Source organism: Penicillium canescens, assembly GCF_028828765.1.
Source record: "Penicillium canescens strain IBT 15451 chromosome Unknown utg000001l_segment0_segment0, whole genome shotgun sequence".
Classification (NCBI taxonomy): Eukaryota; Fungi; Ascomycota; class Eurotiomycetes; order Eurotiales; family Aspergillaceae; genus Penicillium; species Penicillium canescens.
The window spans coordinates 1,392,418-1,409,754 of NW_026703963.1; the positions used below are offsets into that span (position 1 = coordinate 1,392,418).

The following is a 17,337-nucleotide window of genomic DNA, read 5'->3' on the forward strand; positions in this document are numbered from 1 at the left end:
AACAACCCGAGACTAGGAAAAAAGCCGCATGCATCTACTGTTACCAGCAGGAGATATGTAGCCTTGTGGACCTGGATCGTCTCCGGTTCCAACCTCCCCTCATCATCTCTCTCCACTGTCCACCATTTGATCTTTACATCTTCCTTTTCGGGCATCGCAAGCGAAACGTTGGGAGATACCCTCGGACCCCCGTCTCTAAATAAAGCACTACAAGCGCCGTGGCGGGGCATGAAGGCCGAGTGACATGGGCCACGCACCAATGATCACAACACCCGGGATGCGACAGACCAGATTCCATGATTGTGTATCCCCGCACTCTATTTCAACTATTTTGTTGGCTTCAGGGTCCATCTGTGAGAGAGTCAAAGCCCAATCCAATGGCTCAACTTGTGAGCACCGATCAGTCCACTAGATATGCACGTCAACCTCCACTCACAGTGCAGTATCACGAAATGCCTCGTTCTGCACTCTCATTGCTCCAATCGTGCATAAATGCTGCAGGTGAACGGGTTATTTTTGTCGCTCTTCCCTCGGTTTGGCTAGCCTCTCCAGCCCCTCTCTGCAGGCTCTGAGATTTGGGTTTTGCTTCCCTGATGCTCTCTCTTTTCACTCTCCTTTGCATTCCCGCCTATCCGCTTCTGGGATCCAATGTGCTGGGTCCTCCACATCCACACCGTGATCGGAGGTTAATCCAAACTAGTCCAGACTGGCGGTTTTAATCACACCAGCCACTCGCTCTCACCCTGGTCGCCCTGGTCGCCCTGGTCGCTTGTTCGCTTGGTATTTCGCCTTCTATTAATACCTTTTCCAACATCCAAGGCTTCACTTCGCAATCTCGGAGGCCCGCTCTGATATCGCCTCGTATCACGGCCAATCCGCATCCCGCCAACTCGTCTCCCCCGCAGCTCCTCTCTTCCGCTCAGAGTGTTCTTGGCTGGCCCCTTTATCTGGAAGGTTTTTGGTCACACTGAGTAACTCCTTGGCCATTGACGCCAGCGGTTATAATACTGGGATTCTCCTGACTTCTTCCGGACGGTGACCCCGGACAAGCTCGATACCTCATCAATTCTCCTTGTGTCCTAGAGAGTCGGATGAGAAGTGCAAGGTCTTCTCGCCGTCTATACCAACCTAGGCACGGGAGAAAAACCAATGTGCTCTTAACTCGAGACGATGTCACTGAAACAAGTATGGATATTGTTGATGTGTCGGAATATGTGGGCTGATGTCGAAATAGGAAATCGAGACTTGGGTACAGGCCCTAGACGCCTACGACAACCAAGAATTTGAGGAGTCCTTGCGGTTCTTTGACCAGATCGCCGATACATCAAAGATCTTGTTCAATTGCGGGGTGATTTATGCGACTTTAGGCGAGCACTATAAAGCGGTAAGTGCACAAGGAGATGGCCTGGCCAGACCACACTAACATCGGTGATGCAGGTAGAATGCTATCAACGTGCTGTCGGCTTAGACCGGTATCTAGCGATTGCTTACTTCCAGCAAGGCGTGTCCAACTTCTTGCTCGGGGACTTTGAAGAAGCATTGGCCAACTTCAATGACACTCTGCTGTATCTGCGAGGAAACACTTCAATTGACTATGAGCAGTTGGGTCTGAAGTTCCGTCTCTTCTCCTGCGAGGTCTTGTTCAATCGAGGACTCTGCTATATCTACCTTCGGCAGATGAACCCAGGTATTCAAGATCTTGAATATGCGTCGAAGGAGAAAGTCACGACAGATCATGATGTGATTGACGATGCGATCCGTGAGAACGCAGATGTACGTGAATCTCCTTTCACCTGTCTACGCAGCTAACCGAATACAGGGCTACACGGTATTCTCAATCCCAGTTGGGACTCTCTATCGTCCTAATGCAGCAAAAGTCAAGAACCTCAAGACGAAGGATTACCTCGGCAAGGCTCGACTGGTCGCCGCATCTGACCGTAACCAATCATCAGATCACCAATGGAAGCCAATGGTCATTGATAAAGCAGCACTCCAAGGTCGTGAAGGAGTATCTTATGCTGCAACCAACCTGGTACACAAAAACCTCAGCAGCCGCACCCGTCAGCACTCCGAGCCCCCTCTAAACCGTAACGTATTCCCACCAACACCACCACCAGATGACCGATCCGTCAGCACGGCCTCGGGCTCAGGAAGCCATTCAGTGTCAGGCCACCACCGATCATCATCCCTCCGAAACGTGCGCCCACCACGCCTAGACCTAGACCGAACAGGTGCCAGCCTAGACCGACGCCAAGAGCAACCGCCCACCGAGAAACCCCGAATAGGCACAACACGCACAGCATCCGAGCCTCGCGGGCCCTCCTCCAAGCAAAGCAACATCCGCGGCTTCAGCCAAGAACCCAGCCGCCAATGGACCCAACAACCCAGCCACAGACGAAACTTCAGCGACACAAACACAAGCACTACCTTCCCCCCGGACCAGGAATACGGGCACTGCGATCCGTACGACCCCTACACAAGCCAACAACGCAACCTAGCAAACGCAGGCTGGGGCCGCGGCTCCCGCCACCAACCACCCCAATACATCGACGAAGAAGAAGAATACGGCAGCGACGCATGCGACGCAACTACGCTTAATGACGGATCCTTCGAGCTGGTCAACACAGCCACAGCCCCCGGCGGCTCATCCCAACAACGACGCACACGCTCGCCAACCCGCTTCTCTCGCCATGCCAATCCCCGCAGACCGGAGATCCAGAAATTCCGCACGAAGGTCCATGCCCCCGATGATACGCGGTACATCATGATTGGGCCGTCGATTGAGTTTGCGGAGTTTGAGAATCGCATTCGGGAGAAGTTTGGCTTTAAGTGTCCGCTTAAGATGAAGGTGCAGGATGATGGGGATATGATTACGATGGTTGATCAGGAGGATTTGGATTTGTTGTTCACTTCTGCGAGGGAGGTTGCGAGGAGGGAGGGGAGTGAGATGGGGAAGATGGAGGTACGTTTTTGCCTTTCCTGGTTTGGTTTGGTCTTTGGGGTATGGGTTACTGACTTTCTATTAGATCTGGGTTGAAGAGCGCTCGATGATTTGATGCATGGCGATTGGAATTGCTTTTGGAATTGGGACTGGCCATTGGTTCTTGATGCTGTTTTTATTAGCATACTGATTTTGTCTATACCCTGTTTTGCGCGTTTGGCATGGAGATACGAATGAGAAATATTTGAATACTAGACTTAACCTTGGTATTGTAAGTATACTGTAGACTCAAACTACCATAACAAGCCAGGTCGTGTAGATTAAAGAGGACCTTTGGCGTTCAAGCTTGGTGATATTCATGGGTTCATAGATGGGAGTGGGTCAGTATATAGACTCGACCAATTATATGGCCGGTATGTGAATGACGATATCGATATCGTCTTCTGATATACTGCGAGGAGATTTTCCTGCACTTGCAGACTGTTAAAGGGGTTGGCATTATTCTTGGTGGATAGAAAACTACAATTCAGAAGCTAGTTTGAGTCAAAATGCAACGAGAGCAGTAAAAAGGAAGACAAGCACCTTAGCTCGAATAGCTGGAATACTAACAGATTAATCCTTTTAATACACTAAATTAGGACGATAAATACGAGGCTAATTGCAGATATATAGTCTGGAACAGAGCATGGTCCCAAATTATTTACATTTAGAACCGGGTTTCACCATCACGGGTATAACCGCGCCAGAATAACGTTAAGGTATCCGACATCATAGTTCGACATCATAGATCGACATCCTGGCATTTCCCACAATTCTTGGCCATCCGGATGAGCTGCCACCAATCAAGTACCCTGTCAAACTACAGAATTCGCACTGACACAAAAGAACCCTGAAAGGATTTTCAAGATCGACGGTGACGAAAGAGTGGAGCTTCCTTTCCAAGGTTTACGACAAGCTTTGACAGCTCGACATTTTCTTGAAATGCGGCTTTGTCTCTGTTTCGGCTGTCTTTCGAATTTATAACGGTTTATGTCTGGCATTGATCTGCAGAAATGGCGTTCTCGGAGGGCCAGCGGATTGGAAATGGTGGTGTCAAGGGTAAGTACATGTATCCTATAGATACCCAAGTGCGATCATATCAAACCATCCACCCAAGAGAAAGAAACCCAACAACTAACGACTTACCAGACACAGTCCAAATACCCGAAAAAGAAGCCCCAAACGGCACCGAAGAAGCAGGCAGCAGAAATGAAGGCCTAGGAAACAACCCATCATTTAGCCTGGCAAACTCCAGCGCGCAAAACGGCAACCCCAGCAAAAACCAAAACGACACATACCTGGACGATGAATACCAAGACTACAACCCGCAATACGGACAAGGGAACTACGGCCCGACATGGAGTCTGGCGCAGCCACTCCCTCACATTGTGCGACCAGGTATGCGCCACGGCGCGTTACCAGAAGACCGAAAAGAGAACGCAGAAGATATGAAACGGCGGGGCGAAGATCCCAGTCAGAAAGGCGCTGCGCAGAAACAGCAGGTGGCTGATACGCGCGTTAAGCAGAACAAGGATACGGATAAGGAGGGCTTTTTTAATACTTGGACTAAGATTCGGCATTATTTGAGGGAGCCGATGGCTGAATGGCTCGGAGTAAGTATAGTATCCAACAGATATATGGGCAAATGGTGGCATTTCCATATAGAAAAAAGAATCCTTGCTAATGATTCTCTCAGACAACAGTAGCAATGACAATCGGCCTCTGCGCAACTCTCTCAAACTTCACCTCAAACGGCCAAGCGGGCTCCTACCCAGCCCAAAGCGCAGCTTGGGGCTTTGGTTTCATGGTCGCGATCTATACAACAGGTGGTATATCCGGAGGCCACATGAACCCAGCCATATCAATCTCGCTATCCGTATTCAGAGGATTCCCCGCGCGAAAATGCCTCATCTACATCGCAGCGCAGCTCCTCGGTGCTATTACCGCTGGCGGGTTCGCGTATGCGTTGTACCATGATGCGATTGTGGAGATTGCAGCTGCGTCGAAGGTCCCGCAGAATGCTAGTGCGGCGATGTCTGCGCTTATTACTATGCCGAAGTCCTTTGTGCATCCGGTTACGGCATTTTTCACTGAGTTTGTTGGGAGTGCTATTCTTATTGGTGCTATCTTGGCGCTGGGTGATGATACTAATGCGCCGCCTGGGGCTGGTATGCAGGCGTTTATTCTGGGGATTTTGATTACGGTTATTATTCTTGCGTTGGGGTATAATACTGGCGGGTATGTATTCCCAGTTCTTTGTTATCATTATGGTTATAGTTATCTTAGATGGGATGTGTTGGCTAACTGTTTCTGCTTGGTAGGTGCTTTAACTGTGCGCGCGATTTCGGTCCTAGACTCGTTGCTCTTATGGCTGGATGGGGTGGCCATCTCTTCCGTGAATACCATGCTTGGTGGGTATGGGGACCGTGGTGTGCCGATATCAGTGGTGCATTATTCGGAGCATTAATCTACGACATTGCTATCTTCACCGGTGGTGAAAGTCCCGTCAACTACCCACCACGGCGACGCAAGCGCGCCGTTCGCGCTAGATCATTGAATCTGCGGAAGAAGCTAGGTCTTGGAAAGAGGAGGATTGGAGATCTGGAGAGATCTGTTCGAGAGACTGAAGAGTGATGGGAGCACCTTGTAAAAATAGAAGGAGAGGAAGTAGAAAGCTAAAGTTGGATGGTAATTTTGTTTAACTATTGTACAGTTGAATGGCATTGTTCATTTGGCATCATGCGCGCCGAGTGATTGTTTCCGTTGTTTTCTCATGTCGTGCTCGTTTTCTAGGAGTATATTTTGGACACAGCGACTGCCGTTTGGATTGTGCTTAACGCGATCATCGTTGAGGATGTTTGTGAGGGTTGCTTTGACTTGCTGTTGGTCACTCAGTTGTGTGACTGAGGTGTGGCTTGGAGTATTTGGATTCGTGCCTGTGGGATCGTCTCGCGTGGAGTATGAAGTGATTGACCGCTTGAAGTTTGGGGTGGAGTTTATAGTAGGCACGCTGTTGGACGATGCTGCGGGGTGCATAGTTCGAGATTGATGAGCCATGTTGTATGGATGTGTGATGATTCTGGATTGATGTTGACTCCAGGGAGAATTGATTGCCTTTTTTATAAGAACAGTGGTTAGATATTGTCCGATAGAAGGGGTAGACTTGGCCATGTCATCGATGTGACGTGTGCGCGACACAATACTTGCAGTTCTTGGGACTTGGCTGGAACCCTAGTCCTGTCATGGATAAAGGTTTATATGTTGGTTATTTTCTGCCTATTGGAAGCTGACGTTACTTTGTATTATCTAGAGTTGATACTTTCAAGGGTGAGGTGATCTACCTTGTGATCCATCAGGGTGGCAAGTAAACCGCCACATTACAAGGATATGAACTATCTCAGCTATAAGTATAGCTGGAGGTACGTCTAGAATCCACAAGCAATACGGGATAAGCCTTTGATGTCATTATCCGTTCCATGTCAAAGTCTTTTCTAAATATGGCCCGAGTCTCATTTATACATCATTTCAATGGACATGCTTGTGATGGCCATGGAATATCACAGAAGTACCTCTGAATCGATGAAAAGGCTAATTAAACCCCTGTGAAAAAGCTGTTCGGAATGACAGAAGATTGAAACAGCGCCATATTACAAACCAGCCTGTCTATACGTAATCTCAGAAATCCCAAACAGCAGAACCTCCAATCCAACAACCAACAACATCACCACCACCAGTTTCCCTAAACCGAACGCTAATCTTAGAAGGACAACCCATGGCAAACCCCTGCTCCACCTCAACACTCTCTTCGAAATCAACCACCAGCCCATTTTCCAACAACCCAAAAGCCAAAGCCGACGCCGCAATCCCCGTCGCCGCATCCTCTTCATACCCAGCTCCCCTAGGGAACTGCCTCGCCTCGAATGCCTGATTTGCTAGGTCGGACACTGCATATGGATAGAGACCTGTGCTGCCAATTACGTCACAGAGGGATGGGAGATGATCAAATTGCGGTGAAAGGCCGTTCAATGCCGCAATAGACTTGATCGGAATGAGCGTCTTCACTCTACTCGTTGCTGCATTCTGAATCGATAAACTCGGAACAAGGTCATCCTTCGAGATCCCCAAGACAGACAGTATCTCATCGATGTGGTCTTGTCGTTGCACGTTTTCCAACATCTTCGCTGGTGGTTGGGATACTTCAACCCATATCCCTTCCTCTTCCCCGTCACATCCATCTTCATCTTCAGAAGTCACTGAGACTGTGGCCTCGACGATACCACTCTTAGTTGAAATCCGGAGATTGTCTTTCGCTAACATTCCAAGCTTCGACAGTAACCAAACAGCTCCCACAGTTGCGTGGCCACACATCTCCATTTCATGATCTGGGACCCAGAAGCGGAACTCGTAGTCGTATCTTGAGTCCAAAGGTGCAGGGAGTATGAAACAGCACTCGTGGCCGTGGCTTTTGGCTAGTACTTGCATGTCATTGTCGGTCATGCCTTGGGCATCTAGTATGACTCGTAGGGGATTGCCGCCGTTTGGACCTGCGGAGAAGACTCGTAGTGAGTGGGATTCTATAGCCATATTCGAGGGATTTATGATAATAGTTAAAAAGAAAAAGAATTCAAAGCAGCGAAATAAAAAGAAACCTATTCGAGTAGCAGTTCAAAGATCAATAAAGATATTCAAACATGCCCTCTATAAAATGCAGGACGCGGCACGGACCAACCACGCACAGTGACGTTGAATGTTGACGAGCTTCACCTACAGACCACATCACCAACAATGACCGACCTAACGCCCACCCTAAACAGCCTCCTCTCCAAGCATGGCACCTCCACCTGCGCAAAGCCCACAACAAAAACAGCAGATGAATTCCTAAAAGAGGCATACCGAATCGTAAGTCAGCGCAACGCCGAAGCCAAAACCCCAGTCCATGAAACATATACCCTAACAAAACCATTCAGAACTATCACATAACCTCCCTCCTCCACTACCTCCAAACAATCCGACATGCCTACCTCTCAACAACACCCCAACGCCGCAATGCCAACGCACCCACATCACAACCAACCAACCCAACCCTCCCATCAACATCCCAAACCCTCACAGACCCAGAACGCGACACAATAGACACACAAACGTCCCTCCTCCTCCGCGACCTAGCAACATCCCTAACAAACCTCTCAAGCGCCGAAACCCTGCGCCAAGAAACAGAACAAACCCTCCTCCGCAAGAAATATGGACACAGCGCGGCCAGCGCGCTCCTCTTCCGCTGGGCGGGCGGGAAAGGCGTCACCGATGATACCGGGAACGAGGGTAAATCCGCGGAACAGGTGACGGCCGAGGAGAGAGCGCGCGCGCTGAAGACGGTGCGCGAGGGCGTCCTTTGGTTTTTGAGACGTGGGTTAGAGGTTGTTGTTGGTGTCCAGAGAGGGCTTGTTGAGAAGAGGATTGAAAGGGTTAGGGAGAAGGAGAAGAGTGTTCTTTACAAGGTTGCTGCTGGGAGGGATGTTGGCGGGAGTGCCAATGCCGGTGGGAAAGATGCTGGGAGGAGGGGGAGTGAGAAGACGGGCGGATATGGCTCTGGGACATCGTTTGATCCTTCTTTCTCGGCGCCTGATGCGAGTACACTCAGTGAAGCGGATACGGCGCGCATCGAGGCCCAGCTTTCGCCGGAGCAGTTGCAGCTTTTTGCTGAGGAGAATGATACTATGTTGAGGCATTATGAGGACACGTTGGGGAAGGTGCAGTATGTTTTTTTACCACTTACCTATTTCCCATTTCTCTTCTTCTGGTGTTTCTGGTGCTAACCTTGTTCTGCATAGAAATGCGGAGAAATCACTTCTCGAAATCTCATCTCTGCAAGAGACTCTCGTTACGCATCTTGCTACGCAGGAGGAATACATTACACAGCTTGTTTCGGATGTTGATACGACGCAGACGAATGTGGGCCAGGGAAATCGTGAGCTGAAGCGGGCTACTGAGCGGCGGAGTACGGCGCAGGCTGTGTTTTGGGGTACTGTTGGGTTGTGTACTTGGCTCGTTGTTTGGGATTTGGTTTTTTGATCTGATCTGATTAGTTTTTGATACCATTGAGCAATACAGCAAAAGCAATAGCATAGCAATAGCATTGGAGGCATATCATGTCAATTATGGAGTACATATTTCTTGACAAGATCAGGATCTTGATCTACTTTACTGACCACAGTATGCCAATTGACCCCACTGGAAGAAATAGTCTGCAATCATGTCTCAATATCTATCTTAACTTAAAATGTGACACATGCATGCCATAACTTATACCATGCATAACCGGACCCACAGATCCATAATCAAGAATCAAAAGACGTCAATAGCAGCAAAAGCAAGTAGTATAAAGTAAACGCCAAACCAAGCTCGTAGTCTAACCATTGAACCCAGCCAAAAAGGTATCAATATCAGTATCAATATCAACTAAGCCGAACCCCTCACAACACTATCAACAGCCTCGGCAAAGTAATCAATATTATGAGTATTGAGACCGGCCATCGAAATGCGCCCATTCTTCGTCATATAGACATGCCACTTCTCGCGCAGCGTCAAGACCTGCGCCTCAGTAAGTCCCGTAAAACTAAACATGCCAATCTGCGAAGTAATATGACTCCAATCACCAGGCGTGCCCCGCTTCTCAAGGCGCTCCCGCAGACCAGCCCGCATCTCCAGAATCCGCCCACTCATAGTGCGCAGATCATCCTCCCACTCCGCAAAGAGGACGGGATCATTAAGCACACGACTGGCAATGCGCGCACCATACGCAGGCGGATTCGAGATCTCCGACCGCTGCAGGATAGCCAACTGCGAAGCGATATTCGCCGAGGAAGCAGCCGCATCGGGACCCGGCGCGGAAACGAAATGGAAGGCGCCCGTGCGCTCGCCGTACAGGCCGAAGTTCTTGGCGAAGGACTGCGCGACGCACAGTTCGAAGCCTTGCTCGACGAAGTAGCGGATTGCCCAGGCGTCGCGGGCTAGATCGCCTGATGCGAAGCCTTGGTAGGCGGTGTCGAAGAAGGGGAAGTGGGAGCGCGCGCGCATGACGGCTGCGATTTGTTTCCATTGGTCCTGGGTTGGGTCGACGCCTGTCGGGTTGTGGGCGCAGGCGTGGAGGAGGATGATTGAGCCGTCGGGGGCGGTCGTGAGGGCTTGCATCATGCCTTCGAAGTCGAGGCCTTTGGTGCTAGCGTGGAAGTAGGGGTATTTTGCGATTGGGAGGTTGACGTTGGTGAAGATTTGGTTGTGGTTTGCCCATGTTGGGTTTGAGAGGTAGATTGTTGGTTTTTGGGGTGGAATTTCGAGAGGAAGAGGCCTCCTAGGTGGACGGCGCCTGTTCCAGAGATTGTTTGGAGGGTGCAGATCTGGGGGGGGTTTAGTTAGTTTTGGGTGTTTTGGGGGGTTTGGTTTGGTTGGCGGGGGACCAGGTACATACTCGCTTCTCTTTGATTGCGGCGCTGTCGGCGCCTACAATGAGTTTCTGGGCGGCGGAGGTGAAATCGGCCAGGCCGCCGATGGAGAGGTATTCGTGGTTGAGATTGGGATCATTGTGGATGGCGTTGTCGGCCTTCTTCACCACAGGGAGAATCCAGGGCTTTGCGTTGTTGTCGCGGTAGGCACCAATACCCAGATCGACCTTCTTATCAGAGGGGTCCTCGCGATAGGCCTTCATCAGACCAAACAGAGGATCTTCGGGCGCAGCAGCCACAGTGGCTGCGGTGAATACTGAAGGATTGGAAGAGCCCATGATGTGTGATGAGATGGAGGAAAGACGGTCGTGAGGGGATGAAGAAGACATGTTGCGAGTGTTTTCAGTTATATAAGAGGGTCAATACTGTAATTTCCCCGGAATCTGACACCGAAACGGAATTTGCCTGTTTGCGGTCACCGAATGAGGGGGTGGGGAATCAGGTTCAAGTGATTGTCATCAAGTTCAAAAATATAATAAGTACGTGAATATACAAGATCTCTCTTATATACTCTCTATCTCTCTCTCTATCCTCGGTCTCAACATACCGAGGAACCCGCAATATCCTCGTCCCGAGTTCACATGCTAGGCAAGTGTAGCCGTCAAGTATAAAGCCTTACCCATATACATACACGCACCCATACTGTACACACACTGTACATTGAATAGAATTATCTACATGTACGTGATAAAAACTCTGCGACAGGCCACACACGCCGACCGTGTGTCATACGCCGAAAAAGAACGCACTGTGGAGACCAGGAACGCATCGCATGAGTCTTTGGTCTCCGGGTCAGGGGTTATCCTATACATGTTTACGTATATTTTCTTCTCAGTTCCATAAGTTAACTTACATAGTGTTTAAGTTACTTACATAGTAAGTTAAGTACTAATGTTAAGTTAGTTGTTAGTGATGTTACATGCGGAGTGACCACCCTACTTAGCTCCCGGAATAGTAATTCCTAGGAACCCCACGCTTTGTGAGGAGTAACCAAGACGAGGCCAAGACCAAGACCCGACCTTGAAGAATTCAGACCGGAGAAGGAAAACGGAGAAGGGAAACGGAGTAACGATTAAGGCGGACTTGGTCCGTCTCCAACCGTTCCCCACACCGGGAGGGATTTTCCCGAATGTTGGAGATGGCCAGTCACTTTTAAGGTATATGGAATGATGTATGGTATATGGGACGATGGAGGGTAGTACGATGTTACTAAGAATAATATGAGTAACTACCATAACACATTATAATCACAAACATCCCAACTAATATCACCTATGTCAAGTGAAGCAAGGATATTTGAAACCACATCGGAAGTGCATATATCCCTCATACTTAGGCCTATCCAAATCAGACCGGGACTGCATGATACATAACGCACAAATATTGCGTATCACGGTGACAGCCGCTGATGCAATCGGGCAATTGGCAGACGTCCGGGTGTCGAGAGGATTACCCCAATTCGAACCCGGAGTTCCTGGCGATCTTACCATGTTGTATGGTCGATGATTTCATCGTTTGGGTTTTTGTTAGTAATATCTCTGTTCGTATTTCGGTCATATTAACAATCCTTCTGTTCTCTGTCCACTATCCATGGTCTGGTACGGTCTATTGTTCATCTATATCGCGTCCATGGTTCTAGTTCGTGTCAGTCTGCTGACCTTGCACAGCCCATCTCTATAGGGCTGGATAACGCGTGTACAGGGTAAACGGTAAATGACAAATGTGCATGTGAATGGAAATGGCCCGTGATCGATGATGCCTGCTCTAATCTCGACTAAACCTAATGACTTCTGATCGATGCACATTGACTCTGTAGCTGTATATCCACGTGTCAAATTGAAATATATGTGATCTACAGCTAAATCCCAAATATACAAAACATGCATGTATATGCAGAGAAAGAGAAGAGAAAACAAATCACAAGATCCTCTTTTCCTCAAGAACGCCGCGCAGAGCCCCAAACTTGAAAATAAACATAAACATGAACATGAACATGAAAAACGCCATGTAGCCTCCAAACCGAGGTCATCATCATAACATAAATATGTGCAAACGTAAAGGAGTGATATGTAAGAAATCAAATCAGATCAGATCAGATCAAGATGTCGTATGAGCAGGCGCAGGGGCTGCAGGCATCGAAGAAGGCCCACTCTCAGCCTCCGCCTCGCTGGCCGGGGTATGAGTCTCGGCTTCAGGCTCGACGCCATGGGCGCGCGTGCGGATGCGGAAGCGATCGCGCAGGCGGGTGGTGAGGCGGCGGCGGGTGCCTTCTGGGGTGGGTTCAGCTTGGTCTTGGCCTTGGTTTGCTTCGCGGACGCGGCGGAGAGCGGCGAGGCGCTCTTCCACCGTGGCGTCGCGCATACGTCGGGCGTTGAGGGGGCCGTGCAGGTAGTTGGTGAGGCGACGGTGTGTGTGGCGGGACGCTTGAGTTTCTTGGTTGGCGGGGGCTGCTGGTTCTTGGTGTTCACCTGCTTCTTCGGTTTGTTCGGTCTCTTCCTGTGGCGGGTTGAGATCGATACGGCTGGGTTGGTTAGCTTTTACTGTGAAATGAAAGGGATGTATAGATGTATGGCTTACCAAAGGGGACAGGTGCCGGAGACATTCATCAGCCAGGGGTCAATGCATTCCATGTGGAATTGGTGGTTGCAGGGTAAGACACGTAGATCTTGGCCCTTGACGAAGTCGTCCGTGCAGATCGGACACGAGAAGTTGCCTGTTTCAGGTGTCTCGGTCTTCTCTGGGGCAGCAATTGGTGTGTCCTCAACGGGAGTGGGAAGTTCGGACTCGGTCGGCGTCGAGTGTCCAGTGACACCATGGCGCGGTGGGGAGTGCTCGCGGGCGGGATCATCGGGACCGGCGGACATCTCAACGTCCCGCTTAGCGGCATCGATTTCGTCATTGTTGTCGTCGAACTTGACCACTGGGATAGTGTCCAACATGGCTCGGGCTATACCTCGAGCTCGACTTTGCCGCACTCGTCCGGCGATACGACGAGGTCCATAGCGTTCTGGATGCCGATGGGCCCGGACGGCACCAGTGATAATAATTCCCAGGAACAGTGCCGTGATGATACCTGTAATACTGTACAGGATGATCATAGCTGAAAAATGTTAACAATTGATCGCTCCATCAACGCTCCATCGTCTCGCACATACCAGTGTTAGGACTGTTGCCGGACCCCCCGGAATCCCCGGTATCGGTCGGGACATTGGTCATCAACGACATTGAGACGATGGCAATGGTAGGAGAGGCTTCTCTGAAAGTACGCTGCAGCGCCGACCAGGCACCTGGGCCTGTAAGGGTAAAGATGTTATTGTACCGGGCGGTAGTCTGATCATCGGCTGTAAAGTTACAGTGCGATGAATATCGAGTGTACAACAGCACGGCTGCAGGAAGGGCAGAAGCAGAGAGGACAGTCTGAACCGTGTCGTCCAAGGTGTAAAAGCCAGGGTAGTCGTCCGGATCACAAGAGATACAGGCAATATCCGAATCAGTCAGCGAGATGGAATTGCCGGGTTTGACTTGGGTGGCTGTGCCAGACTGATTGAAGGACTGGAAGATGTCAGCATTGCAAATGTAGCCCTAGAGCCCATTGGACCGACCTGGAGGTGGGCGCTGGTCGCTCCAGAGAGGGCCTCGGTTAACGGGGCAACTCTTTGACCGGTGAGATTGGCACCCTGAATGCGAAATCCGCTAGAGCGAGTAGGGCTCAAATCAGTGATGTTGGAAGGTAGAACCACAACATCGGCCTGCACGGAGATGAACAGGAGAAAGAGGAAAACCAGCCCCATTGTAATGTGTGGGGGTTAAGGAAGAGAAGAGTGGAGGCCCCAAGGTGCATAAGGGAAAACCGGAAAATGAGGGGACTAGGGCCGATCGGTGGAGATGACGATAAGAGTCTTTACTTTACGAACTTACGAACCAAGTTGATTTCTTTACCGAGCTAATTTAGTTGATCTCCTATCCTTACTTCTTTTGGCTACTCTGTATATGTACTCCAGGACTGTAGAATTTGTCGATCAGGCATATGTAATCACGATCGTCGCCAAACCGTCCATGTCCCTCAAAAATGGTCCTAAGGAGCAATGATCCCGAGTTGATCGACCTGGGGTTATGACATCTGGCACGTCGCTCTCGTATTCTCCACGAGATTTGGCCGTTTAGCCGCTAATCTGTTCCCCGAGACATTTAATCTGACACTTAGTACCCCCTCAGAAAAGAAAGAAAAAGAAGCAGAAAAACAAAAAGAAGAAGAAATAAATCAATTAATAACTGCAAAGGAAATGCAATGGAACAGAACTAAAACTTAATTAAACTAGAAACGAACACCTGTGACCCGCCCCCAGATCTTGTCTATACTAACTATCTACTAAGGTAACTTATAAGTTAGTAACTTATACCAAGTTATGTCTTATTCCACTACCTTATATAATACTATACTATATATACCCTGTTATACCAGGTCATATTCCTAAATAGGCCCCAAAAGGCCAGGCCTCGGCCTTCAGAAAAAAAGAGGAAAAAAACCGGGCCAAACAGTGTAACTCCACGGTATTAATAGATTCTTTCTAGCTTCCCCTTCTTCCTCTCTCCACTCCTTTCATGTTGAAATGTCCGCCATGAACTGGCCCCAGCGTTATGATGCGAAATTTGTGTCTTCGTAAGACCTCTATTCCTTCCCCCCCTGTACTTTGCTGACTCTCCAGGATTCCTGCGATCGCAGAACTAGATATTGAAAGAAACGAGTTAGCTCATACCTGGAAACGCTTCATCAGCCTACTCGTCCCGCAGGATCAAGTCGAGTTCGAGGAGCGACCACAGACCGGACATGATGTGCAGACTCTACTCGGAAATATCAAGGCTTTCTGGAGGTCGCGACCACGAAATAGAGTCTTCAGCGACTCCATGGACTTGTGCGATCGACTCCTGCCGACCATAGACACCCACGCGACCCTCCTTGCCAGCCTCCCCGACTCCCAGTCCTACTATACCCCCTGTTATATGGCGTGCTCCAGTCAGCGATCAAGGTGCGTAGATAGCGCTTCCCAGGGACCGCCGCATGGCTAACATCCAGCTAGGCCTCGTCACACTACCCCCGAGTGATGGAGGGCCTAGCCACCGCCCTGCTGAACATCCACGACGCAATGGGCCAACCCGACCCCAACTCCCTTCAGAATGCCGTTCAACCGATCGCGAAAACCTACGCGCTAATATTCTTTTTTCTGACCGAGTTCATGGACTGGTATGTCCGGCGGTCCACGTGCCAACTGCTGAACATCCATAGCCAAGATGTCTACTCCGAGTTCCACCACTTGGTCATCTTCACACAACGCCAGGCCCAGAGCCTTCCCTGGCAACACGAGGACACCAATATGGAAGAGGAGGACTCGGATCCGTATAGCGCCCGGGCGCTATGGGAGGAAGCCCGACTGAGCCAAGTCGGGCGTCGAGGAACGGAGCGTCGAATTGCTGCCCAGAACACCATCACCCGTCGACTCCTCTGGGAAATCCAACAAGATGCAGAGGAGCGTGCTCGGTATCGGGAGGGTCGGGATCGGTTATTGGCAGAGACTTTGAGCTCGGTGCGCGAGCAACTGGAGCCCGTTAGCGAGCAGAGCACTGGGATTGTCTGCATGACCACACCCCCTACGCCTAATATTGGTAGGAATTATGCACTCCATGGGCCGATCTATGCTGACATATGCAGATACATCATCCTTTGAATGGTCCAGAGGATCCAAGCGTCGTCTAGCACGCCTCGAGATTCAAAGTTCCTCCAAACACCTCCAGGATTTCTTCGACAGCGATGATCAGATTTGCGACTATGAGCCGGATGTTAAAGTAGTCGCCGAGGGAAGTGTCGTTGCTTCTCTTCAGCAATGGGCTACTAGTCCACGGTCTCAAGCTCTGGCAGTGGGTGGAACCCAGCCTCCCTCGTCCGACAACCCAGTCGCTCTGATTTCGGCCTGCTATGCCTCGTTCGCCCGTCAAGCTCGATTACCGGTGGTCTCTCACTTCTGTGCTTTGCCCACCCAAGAGGTTAAAGGACTTAGTCTCCAGGAGCAGGGGCTGGTGGCCCTCACCTACAGCTTGATCCGGCAGTTGATCGACTGGCTTCCCCCAGTGGTAGATAGCGATGCCGTGCTCGATCTCAGTGCAGAGCGGTTCCGCCAGTTAGACGGAACCCTCACCAGCTGGAAAGCAGCTCTGTCGCTAGTCGACACCCTCCTCCAATCCGCCCCACCACTCCTCGTCTTTATCATCGATGGCCTGGACGCTATCCATGATGCGGCCACTGACGGCGCCATCCGCGACCTCGTCCGCGTATTACTTACACACACCCGTCGCCAGCCCCAAGGCGGTCTCAACGGAGGTCCAACCCTCCTATTGAAAGTCCTATTTACCGTTACGGGCCGACCCAGCGCACTGGTCGAGACGATGTCCGAGCACCAACTTGTCCTCAACGAGTCCACGGACCAACGCACGCCCTCCGAACCGGTTTTGACGGACCTCGGAGCGGTCATGATGAATGCATAAATTACGGGTGCCTAGTGCCCAGTCACGCACCGTTACGAAGTCATTCTTTCATTACGTTCTACTTTTTGTTCTAAAAGACGGTTGACTTGACCGAGCATAGATTTGCGTGGGGATATTGGATTTTCTTAGCGCATCGTTCATATTTATGCATTCTATTCACACCAGTGGCGTTTTCTAGCGCTTTGCTTTACAGACCTGGTTATTTACGTTTAAGCTTCAACTGCGGTAGACCTGTATTTATGCTGCTTGATAGCTGTGATACCCATCCAGGTCTACATAATCTGATTCTGCGACTTTCTTCAGTACTGCCTTCGGAAACCC

At 50.2% G+C, this 17,337-nt stretch overlaps 9 protein-coding genes across 9 annotated transcripts; 5 read left to right on the forward strand and 4 right to left on the reverse strand.

Annotated features, from left to right (window-relative positions):
• Nucleotides 1–1,170: 1,170 nt before the first annotated feature.
• On the forward strand, nucleotides 1,171–3,056 carry N7446_000524 (putative PB1 domain protein; the record flags this gene model as incomplete). Its single annotated transcript, XM_058509291.1, has 5 exons — nucleotides 1,171–1,185; nucleotides 1,235–1,384; nucleotides 1,438–1,773; nucleotides 1,820–2,962; nucleotides 3,027–3,056. The coding sequence occupies 5 exons, from the start codon at nucleotides 1,171–1,173 to the stop codon at nucleotides 3,054–3,056; spliced, it is 1,674 nt and encodes a 557-aa protein (XP_058378270.1).
• Nucleotides 3,057–3,993: 937 nt separating this feature from the next.
• On the forward strand, nucleotides 3,994–5,614 carry N7446_000525 (MIP/aquaporin family protein; the record flags this gene model as incomplete). The annotated part of the gene is made up of 4 exons (XM_058509292.1): nucleotides 3,994–4,039; nucleotides 4,130–4,593; nucleotides 4,677–5,218; nucleotides 5,302–5,614. 4 exons carry the CDS (start codon nucleotides 3,994–3,996, stop codon nucleotides 5,612–5,614), a joined length of 1,365 nt encoding a protein of 454 aa, XP_058378271.1.
• Nucleotides 5,615–5,707: 93 nt separating this feature from the next.
• On the reverse strand, nucleotides 5,708–6,037 carry N7446_000526 (uncharacterized protein; the record flags this gene model as incomplete). The annotated part of the gene is made up of 1 exon (XM_058509293.1): nucleotides 5,708–6,037. One exon carries the CDS (start codon nucleotides 6,035–6,037, stop codon nucleotides 5,708–5,710), a length of 330 nt encoding a protein of 109 aa, XP_058378272.1.
• Nucleotides 6,038–6,655: 618 nt separating this feature from the next.
• Nucleotides 6,656–7,564, reverse strand: N7446_000527 (PhzF family phenazine biosynthesis protein; the record flags this gene model as incomplete). The annotated part of the gene is made up of 1 exon (XM_058509294.1): nucleotides 6,656–7,564. The coding sequence occupies one exon, from the start codon at nucleotides 7,562–7,564 to the stop codon at nucleotides 6,656–6,658; it is 909 nt and encodes a 302-aa protein (XP_058378273.1).
• Nucleotides 7,565–7,757: 193 nt separating this feature from the next.
• On the forward strand, nucleotides 7,758–9,164 carry N7446_000528 (uncharacterized protein). Its single transcript, XM_058509295.1, has 3 exons — nucleotides 7,758–7,879; nucleotides 7,948–8,732; nucleotides 8,809–9,164. Exons 1-3 carry the CDS (start codon nucleotides 7,766–7,768, stop codon nucleotides 9,047–9,049), a joined length of 1,140 nt encoding a protein of 379 aa, XP_058378274.1. The 5' UTR covers nucleotides 7,758–7,765; the 3' UTR covers nucleotides 9,050–9,164.
• Nucleotides 9,165–9,436: 272 nt separating this feature from the next.
• N7446_000529 (uncharacterized protein) lies at nucleotides 9,437–10,808 on the reverse strand (the record flags this gene model as incomplete). Its single annotated transcript, XM_058509296.1, has 2 exons — nucleotides 9,437–10,374; nucleotides 10,442–10,808. The coding sequence occupies 2 exons, from the start codon at nucleotides 10,806–10,808 to the stop codon at nucleotides 9,437–9,439; spliced, it is 1,305 nt and encodes a 434-aa protein (XP_058378275.1).
• A 1,768-nt stretch (nucleotides 10,809–12,576) lies between these two features.
• Nucleotides 12,577–14,270, reverse strand: N7446_000530 (RING-H2 finger protein; the record flags this gene model as incomplete). Its single annotated transcript, XM_058509297.1, has 4 exons — nucleotides 12,577–13,000; nucleotides 13,057–13,579; nucleotides 13,635–14,031; nucleotides 14,082–14,270. 4 exons carry the CDS (start codon nucleotides 14,268–14,270, stop codon nucleotides 12,577–12,579), a joined length of 1,533 nt encoding a protein of 510 aa, XP_058378276.1.
• An 828-nt stretch (nucleotides 14,271–15,098) lies between these two features.
• Nucleotides 15,099–15,582, forward strand: N7446_000531 (uncharacterized protein; the record flags this gene model as incomplete). Its single annotated transcript, XM_058509298.1, has 3 exons — nucleotides 15,099–15,139; nucleotides 15,186–15,506; nucleotides 15,558–15,582. 3 exons carry the CDS (start codon nucleotides 15,099–15,101, stop codon nucleotides 15,580–15,582), a joined length of 387 nt encoding a protein of 128 aa, XP_058378277.1.
• N7446_000532 (uncharacterized protein) lies at nucleotides 15,582–17,016 on the forward strand (the record flags this gene model as incomplete). Its single annotated transcript, XM_058509299.1, has 2 exons — nucleotides 15,582–16,140; nucleotides 16,187–17,016. The coding sequence occupies 2 exons, from the start codon at nucleotides 15,582–15,584 to the stop codon at nucleotides 17,014–17,016; spliced, it is 1,389 nt and encodes a 462-aa protein (XP_058378278.1).
• Nucleotides 17,017–17,337: the final 321 nt, after the last annotated feature.